Source organism: Hyla sarda, chromosome 2 (genome assembly GCF_029499605.1).
Source record: "Hyla sarda isolate aHylSar1 chromosome 2, aHylSar1.hap1, whole genome shotgun sequence".
NCBI classification, from domain to species: Eukaryota; Metazoa; Chordata; class Amphibia; order Anura; family Hylidae; genus Hyla; species Hyla sarda.
This window is the reverse complement of record NC_079190.1, coordinates 422,957,512-422,978,192: the sequence shown is the minus strand read 5'-3', so window position 1 is coordinate 422,978,192 and position 20,681 is coordinate 422,957,512. Positions and strand designations below refer to the sequence as shown.

At 43.8% G+C, this 20,681-nt stretch overlaps 1 protein-coding gene across 6 annotated transcripts in view; it reads left to right on the top strand.

Moving 5' to 3' along the window:
• Positions 1 to 20,681, top strand: part of LOC130356858 (cyclic AMP receptor-like protein A) — a 738,932-nt gene that overhangs the window by 189,765 nt on the left and 528,486 nt on the right. For all 6 annotated transcript variants that reach the window (XM_056558908.1, XM_056558911.1, XM_056558909.1 and 3 more), the window contains one exon: positions 2,189 to 2,276. In XM_056558908.1, the coding sequence (XP_056414883.1) occupies positions 2,189 to 2,276 (88 nt within the window). The remainder of the gene's footprint in view (positions 1 to 2,188; positions 2,277 to 20,681) is intronic.

Here is a 20,681-nt window from a genome sequence, read left to right as displayed (position 1 = left end):
TGTCAAAAATCAGACGTGCTGAGAAAATGACCAGATCATAGTCATTAGCTGACTACGATCGAATCAGTTGCCCCATGGAAGTTAATGGGTCCATACCTGTTCGTGCACAGATACAATTTCATCAGATTTGAGCTTCCGAAATTATATCTGTGCATGGGAGACTACAATCGTGATGTGAACCCAGCCTAAATGATCTCTCACATGAACATTTTCTTACTAGAGAAATGATGAGTCAACCTCATATGTGTGTCATGCAGGAGCAAAGAGCATAGTCTCCTTCTGTGTCCTGGCCTCAGGCTGCTGCTTAACTCCTACACTTTACTCCGTCTTGTGGAGAGGTGGTGCTAATAGAGTAGTGGAGGGAAAGGAAATCATTTATTCCACTTTAATGCAAAAGATGTAAAACTTACTGCTGTCTTAAGCAACAGGTGACAGTAAACAGCACAACAAGAGTGGACCATTAAATGTGTAAAAACCATAGATTCAGCACTAAGATAAAGCAGAAGTATACGAGCCTGGTTACATGTCTTCTTTTACTTTGTGTTCATAAACAGTATTTTGGAACCCAAGGTTTTGTAAACATCAGTTCTTTGATTTCCTGCTTTGCTGCAAGTTTCTGTTATGGTACTAAAGTTTTGAATATTTAACTTCATATACAAGGAAAATATTAATACACAAAACACCGGTTATGCATAAATGCCGCAATGGGCCACATAAACTACTCTCTCCATAAATAGAGGCCATTTACAATAGTAGAATAAACAATCTCTTTATTGGAATTTTTTTTTACATATAATTAAAATCAGACATAGAAGATAAGGCTCCAAGGTACACATACAGAAAATGGGGTTGAGGATGATATCTTTAACCCCTTAATGACCAAGCCCATTTTCACCTTAAGGACCAGGCCAATTTTATTTTTGCATTTTCGTTTTTTCCTCCTCGCCTTCTAAAATCCATAACTCCTTCATATTTCCATCTACACACCCATATAAGGGCTTGTTTTTTGCTTGACCAATTGTACTTTGTAATGAAACCTCTCATTTTACCTCATTTTACCATAAAATGTATGGTGAACCCCCCCCCCCCCCCCCCCAATTTTTTTTTTTTAGGGAGGAAATTTAATTAAATGAAAACCAAAATGTTGCATATTTTGGAGGGGTTCGTTTTCACACTGTACAATTTACGGTAAAAATGACGTGTTCTTTATTCTTTGGGTCAATGCGATTAAAATGATACCCATGGCTAGATACTTTTAGATTTTTGTACCGCTTTTCAATTTTCCGTATATAGGGCGGTATGAGGGCTCATTTTTTGCGCCATTATCTGTACTTTTTTTAGATACCTCATTTGCATATATAAAACTTTTTGATCATTTTTTATTAATTTTTAAAAAATAAAATGTGACAAAAAAGCAGCATTTTTGCTGCCGCAGCGATCCGATCATCCGATCAAAGTACCGCAATGCCGCAGATGCCGTGATATGTATTGATCACGGCATCCGAGGGGTTAATGGTGGGCATCCACGCGATTGCGGATGTCGGCCATTACGGGCGGGTCCCCGGCTGCTGCTAGCAGCCGGAACCTGCCGTGTATGACGCAAGCACCCTTCCGATGTTCGCGGTCATACACAGGACGTAAATGTACGTCCTGGTGCGGGAAGTCCTGGCAAACCAGGACGTACATTTATGTCCGTGGTCGTTAAGGGGTCAATATCATGGGGTACAGGATAACAGTCTCAATACAATGGACATACAGTGTGAATAGATGTTGATAGAAGCAGCACTCACAGGTGAAAATGAAGATAGTATCTTGCACACACTGGTATACGATAACAGTATAATACAGAGATAGAGAAACAGGCAATACTGAGTACGAACACAACCTCACATAGGCCACATTATAAAAGATTCCTGCCATGCATCCTAAACCTAACCTCCATACCCTGAACATACGTTTTCGATACTGCTTTGTCATGAGGGCGTGAACCCCCATTTTCTGTTGTGTACCTTGGTGCCTTATCTTCTATGTCTGATTTCCAGTAAATAGATTGTTTATTCTTTCGGAATTTGCTTCTATTTTTGGAGAGAGAATCATATACAAGGACATATATAAAAAATTATAAACATACTAATAATAAATTAGAATTACATCATTACAAACACTTTTGCCCTTTTTTGCCTTACAGATTGGTGTGCGCTAGCATGGGTCTGCTCCATTACATTGAACCTTTACCTGAATGTAGTAAAAGAGATAAGGACAGACAGATATCAACTGTAAGTAACCAATTTTTGAAGGTTTTATTTTGAATTGTTCCTATAGTAAGGCTTGGTAAATCCATGGCACTAAGAATTTCATGGTGGCACCCAGGTTTTTGTTAGCCCTGCCTATAGTGTTTTTCATGCAATTTTGTGTGTGCTTGTTAGTACTTGTGGAAACCCTGTCTCTATTTCATAAGAGTTCATTTAAAATCTTTACTTTTTGCATGGGATATTATACAATTTAGTTTATTTGTATAGTTAGGACTGGCAAGCAATATTTATTTTGTTTTTTTATGTGAATGTGAAGGCTGTTACTGAAAATTAAAGACAGGCGAAGCCTGTTTAAATATTACTTCTGTGTCCCTGTCTCTGAATGCTATTTTGCTGCTAATAGCTAATCTCCCACAAAGCTAATCTCCCACAATATAGAGACAGTGTAAACAACCATTCTTTACACAGGAGGGAATGTAAAAAGCATTGTGTAGCATTTCTTTAGATTCCATTCACAATATTAAAGCACCTAAATCTTTACATACTAAAGCCAGTATAAATGGAATAATTAAAATCTTTAAAAATTCAATCCCGTAATGTTATTGTATTTTATTTGGTGGTCAAATGTAGAGATGAGCGAACTTACAGTAAATTCGATTCGTCACGAACTTCTCGGCTCGGCAGTTGATGTCTTTTCCTGCATAAATTAGTTCAGCTTTCAGGTGCTCCGGTGGGCTGGAAAAGGTGGATACAGTCCTAGGAGACTATTTCCTAGGAATATATCCACCTTTTCCAGCCCACCGGAGCACCTGAAGGCTGAACTAATTTACGCAGGAAAAGTAATCAACTGCCGAGCCGAGAAGTTCGTGACGAATCGAATTTACTGTAAGTTCACTCATCTCTAATAGTTAGTCTATGGCATATTTAAAAAAAATAAGTTTTTTTTTTAGCATGACATTATGCGGAAAAGGGTGTTAAGATGGCTGCGTTCCCAGCTTCTAGACAAGCACTTGTCAAATTGTTCAAATGGTATTCCTGTCACTAGAATGTGGGGGCAATCTCAGGGCCACACAACACTAATTCCACCCTACACAGCCATGTTTCAGTTCCCTATTTTTGGAGAGAACTGTAGCATGGCTCCATGTGCAGGGAAAACTGTAATGGATATGCAATGCTAAACCAATGCTACAGCCCCATTTTATGATTGATATGGATGTCCTAGAGGTTGAATTCCCTCTAATATGCCATGTCCTTGTAAAATGGGAAACCTCGTTTAAATAATGTCTTTATAATCCACATTTATCTTGTTACTGTCATAATATTCTTGTGGAAGTGATAGATGATACAGATGCATTTAATGTCAGGTTGGATTGGAGTAAGGAATGTTGTGCACATCCTCTCTGTTAGTTCCAAGGTATTACTTTTGGTGTAAGGAAATGTTCCCTCAGAGATATTCTGGGTCGGAGATTCAGTGTGGGCAACCACTGCTGAAGTCCTTCTATGCTTAGACCAGTGTTTCCCAACTAGGGTGCCTCCAGCTGTTGCAAAACTACAACTACCAGCATGCCTGGACAGCCTTTGGCTGTCCGGGCGTGCTGGGAGTTGTAGTTTTGCAACAGCTGGAGGCACCCTAGTTGCGAAACACTGGCTTAGACCATGCAGATCTGTGCCACCACCAGTGACAACAATGCAGTCTACTCATGATTCCACGAAAGGAATGGATATATTTATTCTTTCAGCAGGTGAATTTCTATGGCCGAATTTTCCTTAAAGGGGTATTCCAGGAAAAAACTATTTTTTTTATATATCAACTGGCTCCAGAAAGTTAAACAGATTTGTTCATCCTTTCAGTACTTATATTCTTCTGAAGTTGAGTTGTTCTTTTCTGTCTAAGTTCTCTCTGATGACACGTGTCTCGGGAACCGCCCAGTTTAGAAGCAAATCCCCATAGCAAACCTCTTCTACTCTGTGCAGTTCCCGAGACAAGCAGAGATGTCAGCAGAGAGCACTGTTGCCAGACAGAAAGCAACAACTTAACTTCAGCAGCTGATAATTATTGAAAGGATTAAAAAATTTTCATAGAAGTAATTTACAAATCTGTTTAACTTTCTGGAGCCAGTTGATCTATATAAAAAAAATGTTCTTTCCTGGAATAACCCTTTAATTTTCATAGTGTGAATGGGTCAACAGAACACCCATTAACACCATGCTACATTAGTGCAGCAGAATCTGCGAGCTGAGATTCAGTAGAGTGAACATGTGTCAATTTATTTTGTGGAAACATTTTGCTGTGGAAGTGCTAGGGATTCACAGAAACATCTGCAACTACTGTTTTGTTTTTGTTTTTAAAATACATAGTTTTTTTATTTTTTTATTATTATTATTTTTTTACTTTGCATCAAAATCAGCAGCATTTCTATTAGTTATGATCATGTACCCTTATTACAGATTATGTAAATTCCCATAAAGCCATTTTTTTTAAATAAAACATTACATTCAGTTCTTGTTCCGCTGTTACATTTCTTAAGGCCTATTTAAATTACCTTAGTTTACTGCATTGTGTCAGTGGGGGCTGTGAATTGTGAAGGGAACTTGCTGGACAGCTGATTTTTGTAATTTGACAGATGTCATGATATTCGCCGCTTACCACTGCCCATCTAATCAAATGAATTATCGTCCTGTTGATCCCAGGTTCCCCGCGCCATGGCTGCATTACAGAATGTATCACTGTCTCTTTACGGCATAGACAAACAACTAATCCTTGCTAGAGCAATTAGACATATAAAGACCTCAGGGAAATAGCACTTCTGCAGCCCTGTGACCAGGAGCAGCATAATGAGGAGTGGCAAGAAGTGTCACTTTGGATTGTGTCCTCCTAGACAGGAAGCCTTTCAGTAATGTCATTTATATGTCATGCACAATTGAAGCAGCTAATAGAGTTAATCTCTAAGGGAGAACAAGTTGTAACAGTGTTAATTACAGTATTATTTATTTATTTGCAGATATATGGGCTATCACTCTGCTATGGGAAGGAGGGGCGGCAGTTTGTAGCTGGGAAATTGCTGTTATTCTGTATCTAGGAGGGATAGGTACTGTCAGATAGACTTGTTGCATTCAACAGGATCCTTCTGGGAGATGTTATTTGCTACAAAATAAACTGACATAATAAATAAAAGACATGGGAAAAATGGTGCGGTATCATTTTGAGAGCATCAATCAGAAGGTACCAAGGGGTTCTTTAAAGAAATGGTGATTTTTTTTTTTGGTACCTAGAGCATGTTTGTAGATTTTGACAAACTATGTATTTATCTTCATACTTTGACATTAGCAGCCAGATGTTATGAATATGTTATAGAAATTAAAGTGTCACCCGCACCAACCTATTGGTACAGGCTGGTAGTGCAGGTGGCACTGATGATATGATACTTACCTTTCCCAGATCCGTGTCCCCATTTGCCCATTATTCACCTTATTTGGGCAGCAGGCTTGGTGCACAGACAGTGTTCCAGGAGCATGCTAATTATTCATGTAGGTGGTCCCAATCATCTGAAGAGTCATGTTGGATGATTCGTAAACATGCCCATTTTTGCTTGATATACATCATTTGAGAACCATCCACATTGACTCACTAGCTGACCAGCTCCCCCTCCATGACTCCAAGCCGGTAAAAACTATACAAAGCTTGCAGCTCTCAAAGTACTTATTTTAATAAGGCTGTCTTTCGCCTTTCTTCAACAGTCTTTGGTTATTTTGAGAAGACCTACTCTAAATGACACTTACATGTTAAAACAAAAGAGTGTAGCTGGCACTGTGTTCCAATAGTCTGGACCCCTCTGAATGCTCTAGCCACCAGGTTCCTGAATGTGTAGCACAGCTAGTGAAGCTTCCAATGTACCTTGTGTGTGGTGCTCAGTCCAAATATGTACAGCTGTATAGCAAGTGGATGTTTAGTAAGCCATGAAGAAGCACATGTAGTGTGAAACAATTGTCGCTTACCTGACTTGTTACTGCCTAATCCTGCTACTCCTTAAAGAATAAAGCGTTGATGTTGTTATTTGCAACACGTGAGTGCTGCCCATTCATTCTTATCTCAGTGGATACTTACATGTTTGCAGTCATTTATTTTACAGCTCCAATGTGTAGCTTGGACCTACAATTCATTTAATTTGTTTCTCACTTTTTACTACACCAGCAAATGAATGTCAACAAGAAGTAGCCGACAGCCAAAAAAAAGTGCAAAGCTATGTACATGTTACATTCTTATCCAAAGGTCTATGATCTCCAGTGCGACACCTCAGTTATCCGATGTACAGAGTAAACTCCGCTCCATGCCAGATGACGAGCGACCACAGCCGCCAGGCCCCCTCCATTCATGTCTATGGTGGGAGGGCTTGTGACGGCTGTGTACTGTTGTTTCACAACAGTCACACCCTCTCCCATAGACATGAATGGAGGGGGCATGATGGCTGTGGTGATGTCATGAATGTGAAAGCCCCTAAGTTCCGGTCTGGCGATCGTGGGAATCATCAGAGGATAGGGGATAAGCTGTCTAGGGGCGGACTACCCCTTTAAAACCAGCCTGGAACAGGGTAACTAGTCTTCTAAGTGGATCCAGTCACCTTATGCTCGCCTCTCTGGGCTTGATTGATAGATCTCTCGCTACATAACTGGGCAGGGACCTGTCAATTGAGCCCTGTGGGTGGGGAAAAGCCATCTGGTGCCACCTAGATCACTTGCTACCCCATAACATTTCTGAGTAAATCATAATTTATTGTAATGAGGGAACCTCTTGCTTTTTCAAAGGAAACCTAATAGGTTGCCTTTAAGTCTATCATACAATAAATGTTTTCAGCACCTATTTTCATTCCATTCACCTTGACTGATGAAGTATTCACTGCACTATTTTAAACAGATAGGAATTAATTATTAGCATCATCCTGTAATGTTTAATACAAAGAGCCGTGTATTCTTTTGAAACAGATTAACAATGTTGGTTCTAATGTCTAGACCAATAGTTCCAAGTGAATGTCAGCATGTTGCAATTAATATGATCCAAACAGGTTGTGAAAGCAAATGAACTTACTTAATAATGCTAAAGGGGACATTGTCCGGCATTTATTATTGTAGGTGTAAGTGAAGCATTTTTCTACACCTTTTTTGTGTGTGCTGGTAATGTGTAGGAGCACCACATTTATGAAATGGTCACAGAGCATTTGATCAATTTTGTGCAGGTAAAAATTTTCTGAAATTTCTCTCTTCACATACACCAAAAAGTAGGGATCGACCGATTATCGGTTTGGCCGATAATCGCGATTTTGGACATTATCGGTATCGGCAATTACCTTGCCGATATGCCGATAATGCTCCGCCCCCCCCGGCCAGAGACGACCATCGCCACAGCTGCCCCATTGCCTCCCCCCATCCTCTGCCCACATACCGCCGCGGCTGCCCCATTGCCTCCCCCCATCCCCGGTGTTATAATTACCTGTTCCCAGGGGTCCGCGATCCTTCTGGCTCCTGCGCTATTGGTGTGTGCTGCGTAATGACGAGTGATGTCCCCAAGGCGTCGTCACCGTCAGTGCACACAGTGACAGCGCAGCCTGCCGACGGAGCCAGAAGGATCGCGAACCCCCGGAAACAGGCAATTATAACACCGGGGATGGGGGGAGGCGATGGGGCGGCGGCAGTATGTGGGCAGAGGATGGGGGGTAGGTGATGGGGCAGCAGCATGTGGCCAGAGGATGGGGGGAGGCAATGGGGCAGTGGTATGTGGGCAGAGGATGGGGGGGAGGCGAGGGGCAACTGTGTTGGTTAGACTCAGGACAGGCAGGGGGAGAGAAGCGGGCAGCGGCGGCAGTCTCTGGCACCGCAAAAGCCGCTGCAGTTCATTGATTTCAAGCACCCGCTTTAAATCATTGATCTGCAACGGCTTCTGCCCCGATGGGGGGGGGGGGGGGGTTTGAAATAGCCGATAACTTATACCGGAATATCAGTTATCGGCTATAAGTTATCGGCCTGAAAGGTGACAGATTATCGATATCGGCCCAAAATAATCGATATCGGTCGATCCCTACCAAAAAGCTAAGCTAAGTGTGGGATGGTGTAGCTTTAGAGACTTTTCAGTGGCTTTGCTGCTTTTTTGTGCCTTTTCACATAAAGGCGCAGTTCATAAAACCCTTCCATTTCATGTGTATTGACAAAAATCTGTAGATTGCAACTCAAAATCAGCAGAAATGTGTAAACCAAAAGGTGCAAATAAACCCTGCTTGCACCTTTTTTGCGTGTTTTCTAGACACAAAAAACTGTCTAAAGACAATGATAAATGTCAGCCATTATGTTTACAAGGAACTGTGGTTTTCTCCTAACCGATATATACCTACTGTGGCATCAGAGCTTGTTAGTGTGACCCTGTATAAAAGTGGGGCACCAACAGCTCAGTTTCATTCAGTCAGTACATACGGCGGTGTGCAGAGAACTGCATGGCTGAACTTATGTGCTTCCAAGTACGTTGCTGGGGTCTTAAATGGGTTATCCAACATAAGGTGACTTTTGTTGCAGGAATATATACATATACCTGGGCAGTCTGGTGAGGGTTTAGTTTGTGGGGCTTATTTGCTCAGCCTCTTTACCCCACTTTTATTTGGACACCGTAGCCCTGGTAGTTTTATGCGCTTGCTTTGTTTTCGCTTTTGTTGTTTACACAATTTTTGTGTTTGAGGACAATTTATTTTAGTAAATGTTAAAGGAGATATGCAGCGCACAACAATTGCTTTTCCCATACAGTAGAAACAAAAGTTATATACTTTTTCTAAGAGCCGAGGAACGTGCTCTCGAATCACCCAAAGTGCAAGAAAAAGTGCAAACATATTACACAAAAAAAAGTGCACAAAGGATGTGGTCTATCGCAAGCCCGTCTCCAATAGGACAAAAAACAACAGAGCACTTCTGTGGGATCTTCCAGACCAGGTCGGATTATTTAGGTGAGTGAGGAACGGCTGGTGCATATTCCAGGCACAACGCTGATGTACGCTTAATATAGCAACTGCTGCAGCTTCCCACGCTGGATCCACCGGCGTGTAAGAGACAATAAGAGAAGGAGAAGATCGGAGGCTGAGATCGCGCTGTTGCAGACACGTTCCAGGATACTAGTAGGTGTCCTAAATTTTTTTTATCACATTTCTCCGATAGGAGGGAGGCCCCCCAACAAATCTTACCCTTCGCCTCCGGACCAAAAGGTACCTGCAAGGTTCCAGGTTCAATGTCCCTTTTCGCCGAAGATATTAAGGGACCACAAATGCTCCTGAAATCCCCCTTGGCATTAGCCAAGGTATTTGCCTGCAGATCACCATCCCTGACAGCATTCTTTATGCTATTATAGCATGCACAGTGGTCTCCAAACTATGTGTCCCCAGCAGTAGCAAAACTACAACTCCCAGCATGCCTAGACAGGCTTTGGCTGTGCGGGCCAGCTGGGAGTTGTAGTTTTGCCACCGCTGTGGACACACAACACTGTAGTTATCGGCTGCTTCCAAGGATGAGCCTGCCAGTGCCGCATATCGGGCAGTGCTCATTACAGTATTGCCCCCTCTGTACTTATCAACCAGGGAAGCGAGCAGCATCAGCGCTAGCTCCCCGGCCAGCTTGCTGACTCTTTGCTGACTGACGTCAAATCCTCTGCCGGGAGCCCTAATTTGCTCACATGGGGCGACCCTGGGCAGAGATTCATTCCCCGCTGGCCGGGGAGTGAGTGCTGATGGCGCCCACTTCTCTGGCTGATAAGTGAAGATCGCAGCAGATCTAGGGAGTGAGATCAGCTGCGATCTGTCCCTCTGTGCTGGTACTACAACTCCCATTACTGGCAGTTGTAGTACAAGCGCTGCAGCAGACTCCCACAGCTGAGGGATGTACAGGAGCCATTCCTGCCATCTCTCAGTGCTGCGGTGATACTACTACCACCATCTGGTCCATGATGGTGGTTGTAGTAACACCACAACACTGAGGGATGGCAGGAATGGCTCCTGCACATCTCTCGGCTGCGGGAGTCTGTTGCAGCACTTGTACTACAACTCCCATGATGGGAGTTGTAGTACCAATGCAGAGGGACAACTCTCATCATTCCCAGATATCATTTGCCTTGAGAGTTGTAGTTTAACAACAGCTGGAGGCTGTCCCTCTGTGCTGGTACTACTACTTCCATGATGGGAGTAGTAGTACAAGCGCTGCAGCCTCCAGCTGTTGCTAAACTACAACTCCCATAATTTCCAGACAGGCAAATGATATCAGGGAATGATGGAGGTTGTAGTTGGAGAACAGCGAGCCTCCAACTGCTGCTAAACTACAACTCCCATAATTTCCAGACAGCCAAAGGCTGTCTGGGAATGATGGGGGTTGTAGTTGAGCAACATCTGGAGGCTCACTGTTTGTAATCACTGTTTTTATGGGCGTTCTCCCCATGGGAGAGCGCCCAAAATGTACCAACCCTTTTTTCGTGTTTTTCTTTTCTTCTCGTTTCAGATACGTGTAAGCGGAGGACTACTTTAGATTCGGGGGACTACGTCGATGAACAACATTTTTAAAAACATTTTTAATAAAAGGGTTAATGAGGGCTTGTCTGGGAGTGTTTTGGGATTTTTTGGAAGCATGTTTTTTTTAACATTTTATTTATTATTTTACAGGTTTAGTAGTGGTAGCCGTCTTATAGACCCACCGCCACAGGGGTGCCAGGAAGAGCCGGTACCAACAGGCCCGGAGCATCAAATATGATGCTCCTGGGCTTAGGCGGTAACAGGCTGGCGTTATTTTGGCTGGGGAGGGCCAGTAACAATACTCCTCGCCCACCCTGGTAGCGTCAGGCTGTTGCTGTTTGGTTGGTATTTGGCTGATACTGAAAACACGGGAAACCACACATGTTTTTTATTTTTATTTTTTTATTCATTGTTAAAAAAAAAAACGCTTAAGGTTCCCCGTATTTTCAGTATCAGCCAAATACTAACCAAGCAGCAACAGCCTGATGTTACCAGGGTGGGCGAGGACCATTGTAACTTGCCCTCCCCAGCCTAAATAATGCCAGCCTGTTACCGCCTAGGCCCAGGGGTGCCATATTTGATGCTCTGGGCCTGTTGGTACTGGCTCTACCCGGCACCCCTGTGGCGGTGGGTACCAGGGTGATAACTGGGGCTTAGCACTAGCTGTTTTTTTTGGGGCTAACGCTAAGCCCCGTCTTAGTAATGCATTCCGTCTATAAGACAGCTTCCACTACTAAGCCTGTGAAATAAATTTTAAAAAAACACAACACGTGTTTTAAATTTTTTTTATTTAAAACATACTCCCCGACAAGCCCTCGTTAACCATTTTATTAAAAGTTAAAAAAAAACAAAAAAAAACGCTGGTCATCGATGTAGTCCCCGAATCCGTAGTAGTCCTCCGCATACATGTATCTGAAACGAGAAGAAAAAAAAAACAAGAAAATTGGGTTATCTATATATATAAAACTCAACGTGTGTGTATGTATGTGTATGGTGTCCATTTTAGGACAGCATCAGCCGTCAGCTGTAGCTAGCTCATCCTTCAGCCAAAACGGCGTCCCACCTCCTCCCTCAGGCAAATAGCTGTCAGTTCTCAGCCGTACCTCCCTCATCCTTTAGCGAAAACTGCGTCCTGCTTCCTCCGTCATCCTTCAGCCAAAACGGCGTCCCGCCTCCTCCCTCAGGCAAATAGCTGTCAGTTCTCAGCCGTACCTCCCTCATCCTTCAGCGAAAACTGCGTCCCGCCTCCTCCCTCCGCCGTCAGGCGTCAGGCAAAACCTTTGTCAACCTAAACTCTCTCATGCCTCAGACGAAAACAAAAGTGCTGAGTCAGCAGAGCAGAGCTTTGGCAGACCGACAGTGTGTGATTGGCTGCCAGCACAGATACTGTGATTGGTTGATGGGAGTGTAGGCGTGTGCAGTCCCGCTCCACTATTTAGACACACTTCTTTACAAACCCTAATCCTCTGTTAGGTTCGACCCCAAAGGCCGAGACGTCTTCTGCCGGCGGATGCCCAATTTGTGCGTAGAAAGCCTGTATGGGGCTGCAGTCACCCAACGTTCCTTCCAATGCTACCTGCCATTCAAAATCACGACACAAACACAAGTGTTGTCTCTGTAAGCTGAAGGCAGAACTGGCCTCTCTTTCTCAGTGTATTGATTATAGGCTTGGACCTATCATCCTCTCATCTACCCAGCTTTTCCCGATTCCTGCTAAACAAACCTACGCTCTCAGCTTCTGCCGATTCCTGCAAAACCTACATAGTTAGTTACATAGTTAGTATGGTTGAAAAAAGACATATGTCCAACCAGGGAATTGAAGGGAAGGGTGTAAGGGGATAGGGGAAAGGGATGTAGTTTTATAATTCTGCATAAGCATTAATATTATTTTGTTCCAGGAATGTATCTAACCCTGTTTTAAAGCTGTTAATTGTTCCTGCTGTGACCAGTTCCTGAGGTAGACCGTTCCATAAATTCACAGTCCTCACGGTAAAGAAGGCGTGTCGCCCCTTTAGACTAAACCTTTTCTTCTCCAGATGGACGGAGTGCCCCCTCGTCCTTTGGGGGGGGTTTAACCTGGAACAGTTTTTCTCCATATTTTTTGTATGGGCCATTTATATACTTATATACGTTTATCATATCCCCCGCTTAAACGTCTCTTCTCAAGACTAAACAATTGTAACTCCTTTAATCGCTCCTCATAGCTAAAATGTTCCATGCCCCAAATTAGTTTAGTCGCGCGTCTCTGCACCCTTTCCAACTCCGCAGTGTCCCTTTTATGGACAGGAGACCAAAACTGAACAGCATATTCCAGGTGAGGCCGTACCAATGCTTTATAAAGGGGGAGTATTATGCCCTTGTCCCTAGAGTCCATGCCTCTTTTGATACATGACAATATCCTGCCGGCTTTGGAAGCAGCAGCCTGACATTGCATGCTATTCTGTAGTCTGTGATCTACAAGTACACCCAGATCCTTCTCTACCAGTGACTCTGCCAGTTTAATCCCCCCTAAGACATACGACGCATGCAGGTTATTAGTACCCAGATGCATAACTTTACATTTATCCACATTGAACCTCATTTGCCAAGTGGATGCCCAGACACTTAGTCTATCCAAGTCATCTTGTAACCTATACACCTCCTCTATAGACTGTACTGTGCTACAAAGCTTGGTGTCATCTGCAAAGATAGAAACAGAGCTGTTAATACCATCCTCTATATCATTGATAAATAAATTAAAAAACAGCGGGCCCAGTACTGAACCTTGGGGTACACCACTAATAACCGGGGACCAATCAAAGTACGAATCATTGACCACCACTCTCTGGGTACGATCCATGAGCCAGTGTTCAATCCAGTTACAAACTAAAGTTTCCAAGCCCAAAGACCTTAACTTACCTGTCAGATGTCTGTGAGGGACAGTATCAAACGCTTTGGCAAAATCCAGAAACACTATATCCACAGCCATTCCTCTGTCAAGGCTTCTACTCACCTCTTCATAAAAGCAAATTAGATTGGTTTGACAACTTCTATCCTTAGTAAACCCATGCTGGCTATGTATTCCTGTATGTAATCCCTTATAAGTCCTTCAAACAATTTACCCACAATGCACGTTAAACTTACCGGTCTATAATTGCCAGCTAGTTATGCTAGCTGTAGGTTTTTCAGGAATTGGGAAAAGCTGAGTACATAGCTTTTCCCGATTCCTGAAAACCCTACAGCTATGTACTCTACTTTTCCCGATTCCTGCAAAACCTACAGTTATGTACTGAGCTTTTAACAATTCCTGATAAACCTACAGCTGAGTACATAACTGTAGGTTTTGCATGAATAGGGGAAAAGCGGAGAGCGTAGGTTTGTTTTGCAGGAATCGGGAAAAGCTGGGTGCATGAGAGGAGCGGGACTGCACACACCTATGCTCCCATCAACCAATCACAGTATCTGTGCTGGCAGCCAATCACAAACTGTGCTAGCAGGTCTGCCGAAGCTCTGCTGATTCAGCACTTTCATTTTCATCTGAGGTATGACAGACTTAAGGATGACAAAGGTTTTGCCTGATGCCTGACAGAGGAGGGAGCAGGCGGGACACCGTTTTGGCTGAAGGATGAGCGAGGTACAGCTTGACGGCTGATGCTGTCCTAAAATGGACACTGTATATGTGTGTATGTTCCAGCATCATGTCCAAACGGCTAAAGATATTAACATGAAACTTGGCACACATGTTACTTATATGTCAACAACAAACATAGGATAGGTGATTTAACCCTTACTCACCCCCATTTGCCAGGGGCGGGGTTTATGTTTAAAGTCCCATACAAGTCAATGGGAAATATATGTTACTGCATAACTTCCAAACGGCTGGAGATATTTTGATAATACTTGGTCACATGTTACTTATATGTCCACTTAAAATATAGGATAGTTAATTTAACCCTTAACTACCCCCATTTATGAGTGTCAGGGTTTTTGTTTAAAGTCCCATGCAAATCAATGGAAAATGTATCTTCCCACATAACTTCTGTACGGCTGGAGATATTTCAATACCTGATACACATATTATGGGTCGGGATAGGAGGACGGGATAATAGGATGGGATAGGAGGTCGGGATAGGAGGTCGGTATAGGAAGTCGAGATAGGAGATCGGGATAGGAGGACAGGATAGGAGGTCGGGATAGGCGGACTGGATATGAGGTCGAGATATGATGACGGGATAGGAGGTCAGGATATGAGGACAGGATATGGGGTTAGGATATGACAACAAAATATGAGGACGGGATATGAAGTCAAAAGCTTCCTCCTTTGTTTATTTTCCTCCCCAACAAGGATTAGGAAGGAAAAACCAGGCAACGCCGGGTATTAAGATAGTTATATTATAATTTGAGCACTCACCCAAACAGGGAGCCTCCAGGTGTTGCACATTTACAACCTTCATCATTCCCAGACAGCCTTTGGCTGGTGGGGAAAAAAAAGTGTGGAAAGAAAAAAATTTATAACTGTGAAATAAATTAAACAAAAAATGTGAAAAAAACAAACAAACACATTACGCACACACACACATATATATATATATATATATATATATATATATATATATATATATATATATATACAGTCATGGCTATAAATGTTGGCACCCCTGACATTTTTCAAGAAAATGAAGTATTTCTTACAGAAAAGGATTGCAGTAACACATGTTTTGCTATACACATTTATTCCCTTTGTGTGTATTGGAACTAAACCAAAAAAGGGAGGAACAAAAAGCTAATTGGACATAATGTCACACCAAGCTCCAAAAATGGTCTGGGCAAAATGATTGGCACCCTTTCAAAATTGTGGAAAAATATGATTGTTTCAAGCATGAGATGCTCCTTTAAACTCACCTGGGGGCAAGTAACAGGTGTGAGCAATATAAAAATCACACCTGAAGGCAGATAAAAAGGAGAAAAGTTCACTTAGTCTTTGCAATGTGTGTCTGTGTGTGCCACACTAAGCATGGACAACAGAAGGAGGAGAAGAGAACTGTCTGAGGACTTGAGAACCAAAATTGTGGAAAAATATCAACAATCTGAAGGTTACAAGTCCATCTCCAGAGATCTAGATTTTTCTTTGTCCACAGTGCGCAACATTATCAAGAAGTTTGCAACCCGTGCCACTGTAGCTAATCTCCCTGGGCATGGACAGAAGAGAAAAATTAATGAAAGGTGTCAACACTGGGTAGTCCGGATGGTGGATAAGCAGCCTCAAACAAGTTCCAAAGATATTTAAGCTGTCCTGCAGGCTCAGGGAGCATCAGTGTCAGCGCGAACGATCCATCAACATTTAAGCGAAATGAAACTTTATGGCAAAAGGACCCCACTGCTGACACAGAGACATAAAAAAGCAAGACTACATTTTGCAAAAATGAACTTGAGTAAGTCAAAATCCTTCTGGGAAAATGTCTTGTGGACAGATGAGACCAAGACAGAGCTTTTTGGTAAAGCACATCATTCTACTGTTTACCGAAAACAGAATGAGGCCTACAAAGATAAGAACACAGTACCTACAGTGAAATATGGTGGAGGTTCAATGATGTTTTGGGGTTGTTTTGCTGCCTCTGGCACTGGATGCCGTGAATGTGTGCAAGGCATCATGAAATCTGAGGATTACCAATGGATTTTGGGTTGCACTGTACAGCCCAGTGTCATAAAGCTGGGTTCGCATCCGAGATCTTGGGTCTTCCAGCAGGACAATGGTTGGCAACAAAGCGCTGGAAAGTTCTGAAGTGGCAGCAATGAGTCCAGATCTAAATCCCATTGAACACCTGTGGTGGAGAGATCTTAAAATTGCTGTTGGAAAATGAAGCCCTTCCAATAAGAGAGACCCGGAGCAGTTTGCAAAGGAAGAGTGGTCCAACGTTCCAGCTGAGAGGTGTAAGAAGCTAATTGATGGTTATAGGATGCAACTAAATTCAGTTATTTTTTCCCAAAGGGTGGTGTGCAACCAAATATTAAGTTAAGGGTGCCAATAATTTTGTCCAGGCCATTTTTGGAGTTTGGTGGGACATTATGTCCAAGTTGCTCTTTTTTTCCTCCCTTTTTTGGTTTAGTTCCAATACACACAAAGGGAGTAAACATTTGTATAGCAAAACATGTGTTACTTCAATCCTTTTCTGTGAGAAATACCGTATTTTTCGCCGTATAAGACGCACTTTTGCTTCCCCAAAACTGGGGGGAAAAAGTCGGTGCGTCTTATACGGCGAATACACCCCTATCGCGGCGGTCCCTGCGGCCATCAACGGCCGGGACCCGTCGCTAATACAGGACATCACCGATCGTGGTGATGCCCTGTATTAACCCTTCAGATGCGGCGATCAAAGCTGACCACCGCGTCTGAAGGGAAAGTGACACTAACCCGGCTGTTCAGTCGGGCTGTTCGGGACCGCCGCGATTTCACCGCGGCGGTCCCGAACAGCCTGACTGAATAGCCGGGTTAGTGCTTACAGGACACCGGGGGGGACCTTACCTGCCTCCTCGGTGTCTTCTCCGTTCAGGGATCCCCTGTATGGCCGGCGCTCTCCTTCCTCGTCATCACGTCGTCGCGTACGTGCGTCGGCGTGCGTAACGATGTGATGGCGGCGACGGAGAGCGAGGATACCCGTCCGGCAGCAGAGACGTTCCGGAGCGGCGGGGACACGGCGACAGCAATGGAGCGACATCCAGGGCAACGGTGACGGGTCCGGAGCGGCGGGGACACGTGAGTATTACCTCCTATGCAGTGGTCTTCAATCTGCGGACCTCCAGATGTTGCAAAACTACAACTCCCAGCATGCCCGGACAGCCAACGGCTGTCCGGGCATGCTGGGAGTTGTACTTTTGCAACATCTGGAGGTCCGCAGGTTGAAGACCACTATTGGGTTCAAAATCTTAATTTTTTTAGATTTTGACCCTAAAAATTGGGTGCGTCTTATACGCCGGTGCGTCCTATAGGACAAAAATTCGGTACTTCATTTTCTTGAAAAATTTCAGGGGTGTCAACATTTACGCCCATGACTGTATATATCTTGCACATTTTTTTCTCCACTGTGACTTTAGAGTAGACAAGAGGAGGTGGTGTTACAATGGGCCGTTCTGAAGTGATTTATTGTTTTTTGCTTATGTTTACCAAATTTATCAACCCCCTGGCATAGTATGATAAATCTGTCACGTAAGCAAAGCCAGAAAAAAAAAAAGACTTCCAAACTCACTTTCCAAAGACAACAATGATAAATCTCCATCATAGTGTTTTCCAAACTGTGTCTCCAGCAGTGGCTAAACTACAACTCCAGCTGGAGACACTCTGTTTTGAAACACTGGTGAAGTCTGAAATCCCCTTGCTGTCCCATCCAAAACTCAAACTATTGTTCCGCTTTCCCCGACTGCTTTACGCTGCAGCTCTCCTCTATCAAATCATAGTTAGGCCCTTTTCACACTGCCTTGTGCTCAGTCGCTAAGGGCGCTAAAACTCGCTGTGAACCCCTGCCCGTGTGAATGTACCCTAAAAACAATACAATACAATACAATACACTACACAAAATAAAAAGTAAAACACTACATATACACATAACCCTACACAGTACCCCCCCCCCCCCCCCCCAATAAAAATGAAAAACGTCTGGCATGGCACTGTTTCCAAAACGGAGCCTCCAGCTGTTAATACAACAACTCCCAGTATTACCGGAGAAAATGCCCCCAAAAGTTGTAACCCCATTTCTTCTATTACCTCTTGTAAAAATGGTAAATTTGAGGAAAAAACTGCATTGTAGTGACATTTTTTTTTTTCATTTACACATCTGACTTAACTGAAAAGTCGTCAAACACCTGTGGGGTGTTAAGACTCACTGTATCCCTTGTTATGTGCCATTATGGATGTAGTTTCCAAAATAGTATGTCATGTAGTTTTTTTCTTTTTCTTTTGCTGTTATGGCACCATAGGGGCTTCCTAAATGCGACATGCCCCCAAAAAACCATTTCAGCAAAATTCACTCTCCAAAATCCCATTGTCGCTCCTTCGCTTCTGAGCCCTATAGTGCACCCACAGAGCACTTTACGTTCACATATGATGTATTTGCTTACTCGAGAGAAATTGGCTTACACATTTTGGGTGCTTTTTCTCCTTTTTACTTCTTGTCAAAATTCAAAAACTGGCAATACAAGAACATGTTAGTGTAAAAAAATTGAGATTTTGACTTTTCTCCTTCACATTGCTGCTATTCCTGTGAAACACCTAAAGAGTTAACAAACTTTCAGAATGTCATTTTGTATACTTTGAGGGGGGCAGTTTATATAATGGGGTCACTTATGAGGTATTTCTAATATGAAGGCCCCTCATATTGAACTGGTCCCTGAAAAATTCTGATTTTGAAAATGTGAAAAATTGGTAAATTGCTGCTGAACTTTGAAGCCCTCTGATGTCTTCCAAAAGTAAAAACATGGCAACTTTATGATGCAAACATAAAGTAGACATATTCTTTATGTGAATCTATATATAATGTATTTGGTATTAGGGCTGGACGGTATACCGGTTCATAGCGCATATCAACATTTTTGGGCTGATTTTAGCACATACCGCAATACCGGTTGGGCCCCTCCCCCTTGGGAATGTATTATCAGTGCAGCACTGTCCCCACATCGGGGAACTAATACTATGTTACCCGCCTGCGCTGTTCTGCTCCCCCCCCCCCCCAATTAATGATCAGCCCAGCCAGCGGGGTACTACTCACAGATGTCAAGCACTGCCCTCCTCCTCTTTGTTGGGGGCCGCCAGTTATGGAACTCACTGTATGCCAGTGTTCTCCAACCTGCGGACCTCCAGATGTTGCAAAACTACAATTCCCAGCATGCCCGGACAGCCAATGCTGTCCAGGCATGCTGGGAGTTGTAGTTTTGCAACAGCTGGAGGTTCGCAGGTTTGAGACCACTGCTGTACGCTGTATCCCTATGCCGGCTGCAAAAGATAAAGAAAATAAACTTTTAACTTACCTACGTTGGCCCTGGAACGCCGAACAGCCGTCAGCCTATCGCCGGCCGAAGCGATGTCCCGCCCCTGCCAGTGATAGGCTGAGCCCACTGTCATGTAAGAAGCCGGCTTCTTACATGACAGTGGGCTCAGCCTATCACTGTCCGGGGCGGGGCATCGCTCTGGCCGGTGATAGGCTGACGGCTGTCCTCCCCCAGTCCCCAGCGTGCGGCCGAGGTGGGTGAGTTAAAAGTTTATATTCTGTATCTTTTGCAGCCCGGGCGTAGGTATACAGCGTACAGCAGTGGTCTCAAACCTGCGGACCTCCAGCCGTTGCAAAACTACACCTCCCAGCATGACCGGACAGCCTCTGGGGGTGAGAAAATACCATTACCGTATATACTCGAGTATAAGCCGACCCGAGTATAAGCCGAGACCCCTAATTTCAACCCAAAATCCCAGGAAAAGTTATTGACTCGAGTATAAGCCTAGGGTGGGAAATACCTCATCCCCCCCTGTCATCATCCAGACCCGTCATTAACATCCTCATCATCATCCCCTTGTCATCATCCCACACATCCCCCCTTCATCATCCTCTTATCATCCCACACATCCCCCCTTCATCATCCCCTTATCATCCCACACATCCCCCCTTCATCATCCCCTTGTCATCATCCCACACATCCCCCCTTCATCATCCCCTTATCATCCCGCACATCCCCCCTTCATCATCCCCTTATCATCCCACACATCCCCCCTTCATCATCCCCTTGTCATCATCCCACACATCCCCCCTTCATCATCCCCTTATCATCCCACACCCCCCCCTTCATCATCCCCACACCCCCCCCTTCATCATCCTCTTCTCATCATTCGCCCTCAGTGGTCTTCAACCTGCGGACCTCCAGAGGTTTCAAAACTACAACTCCC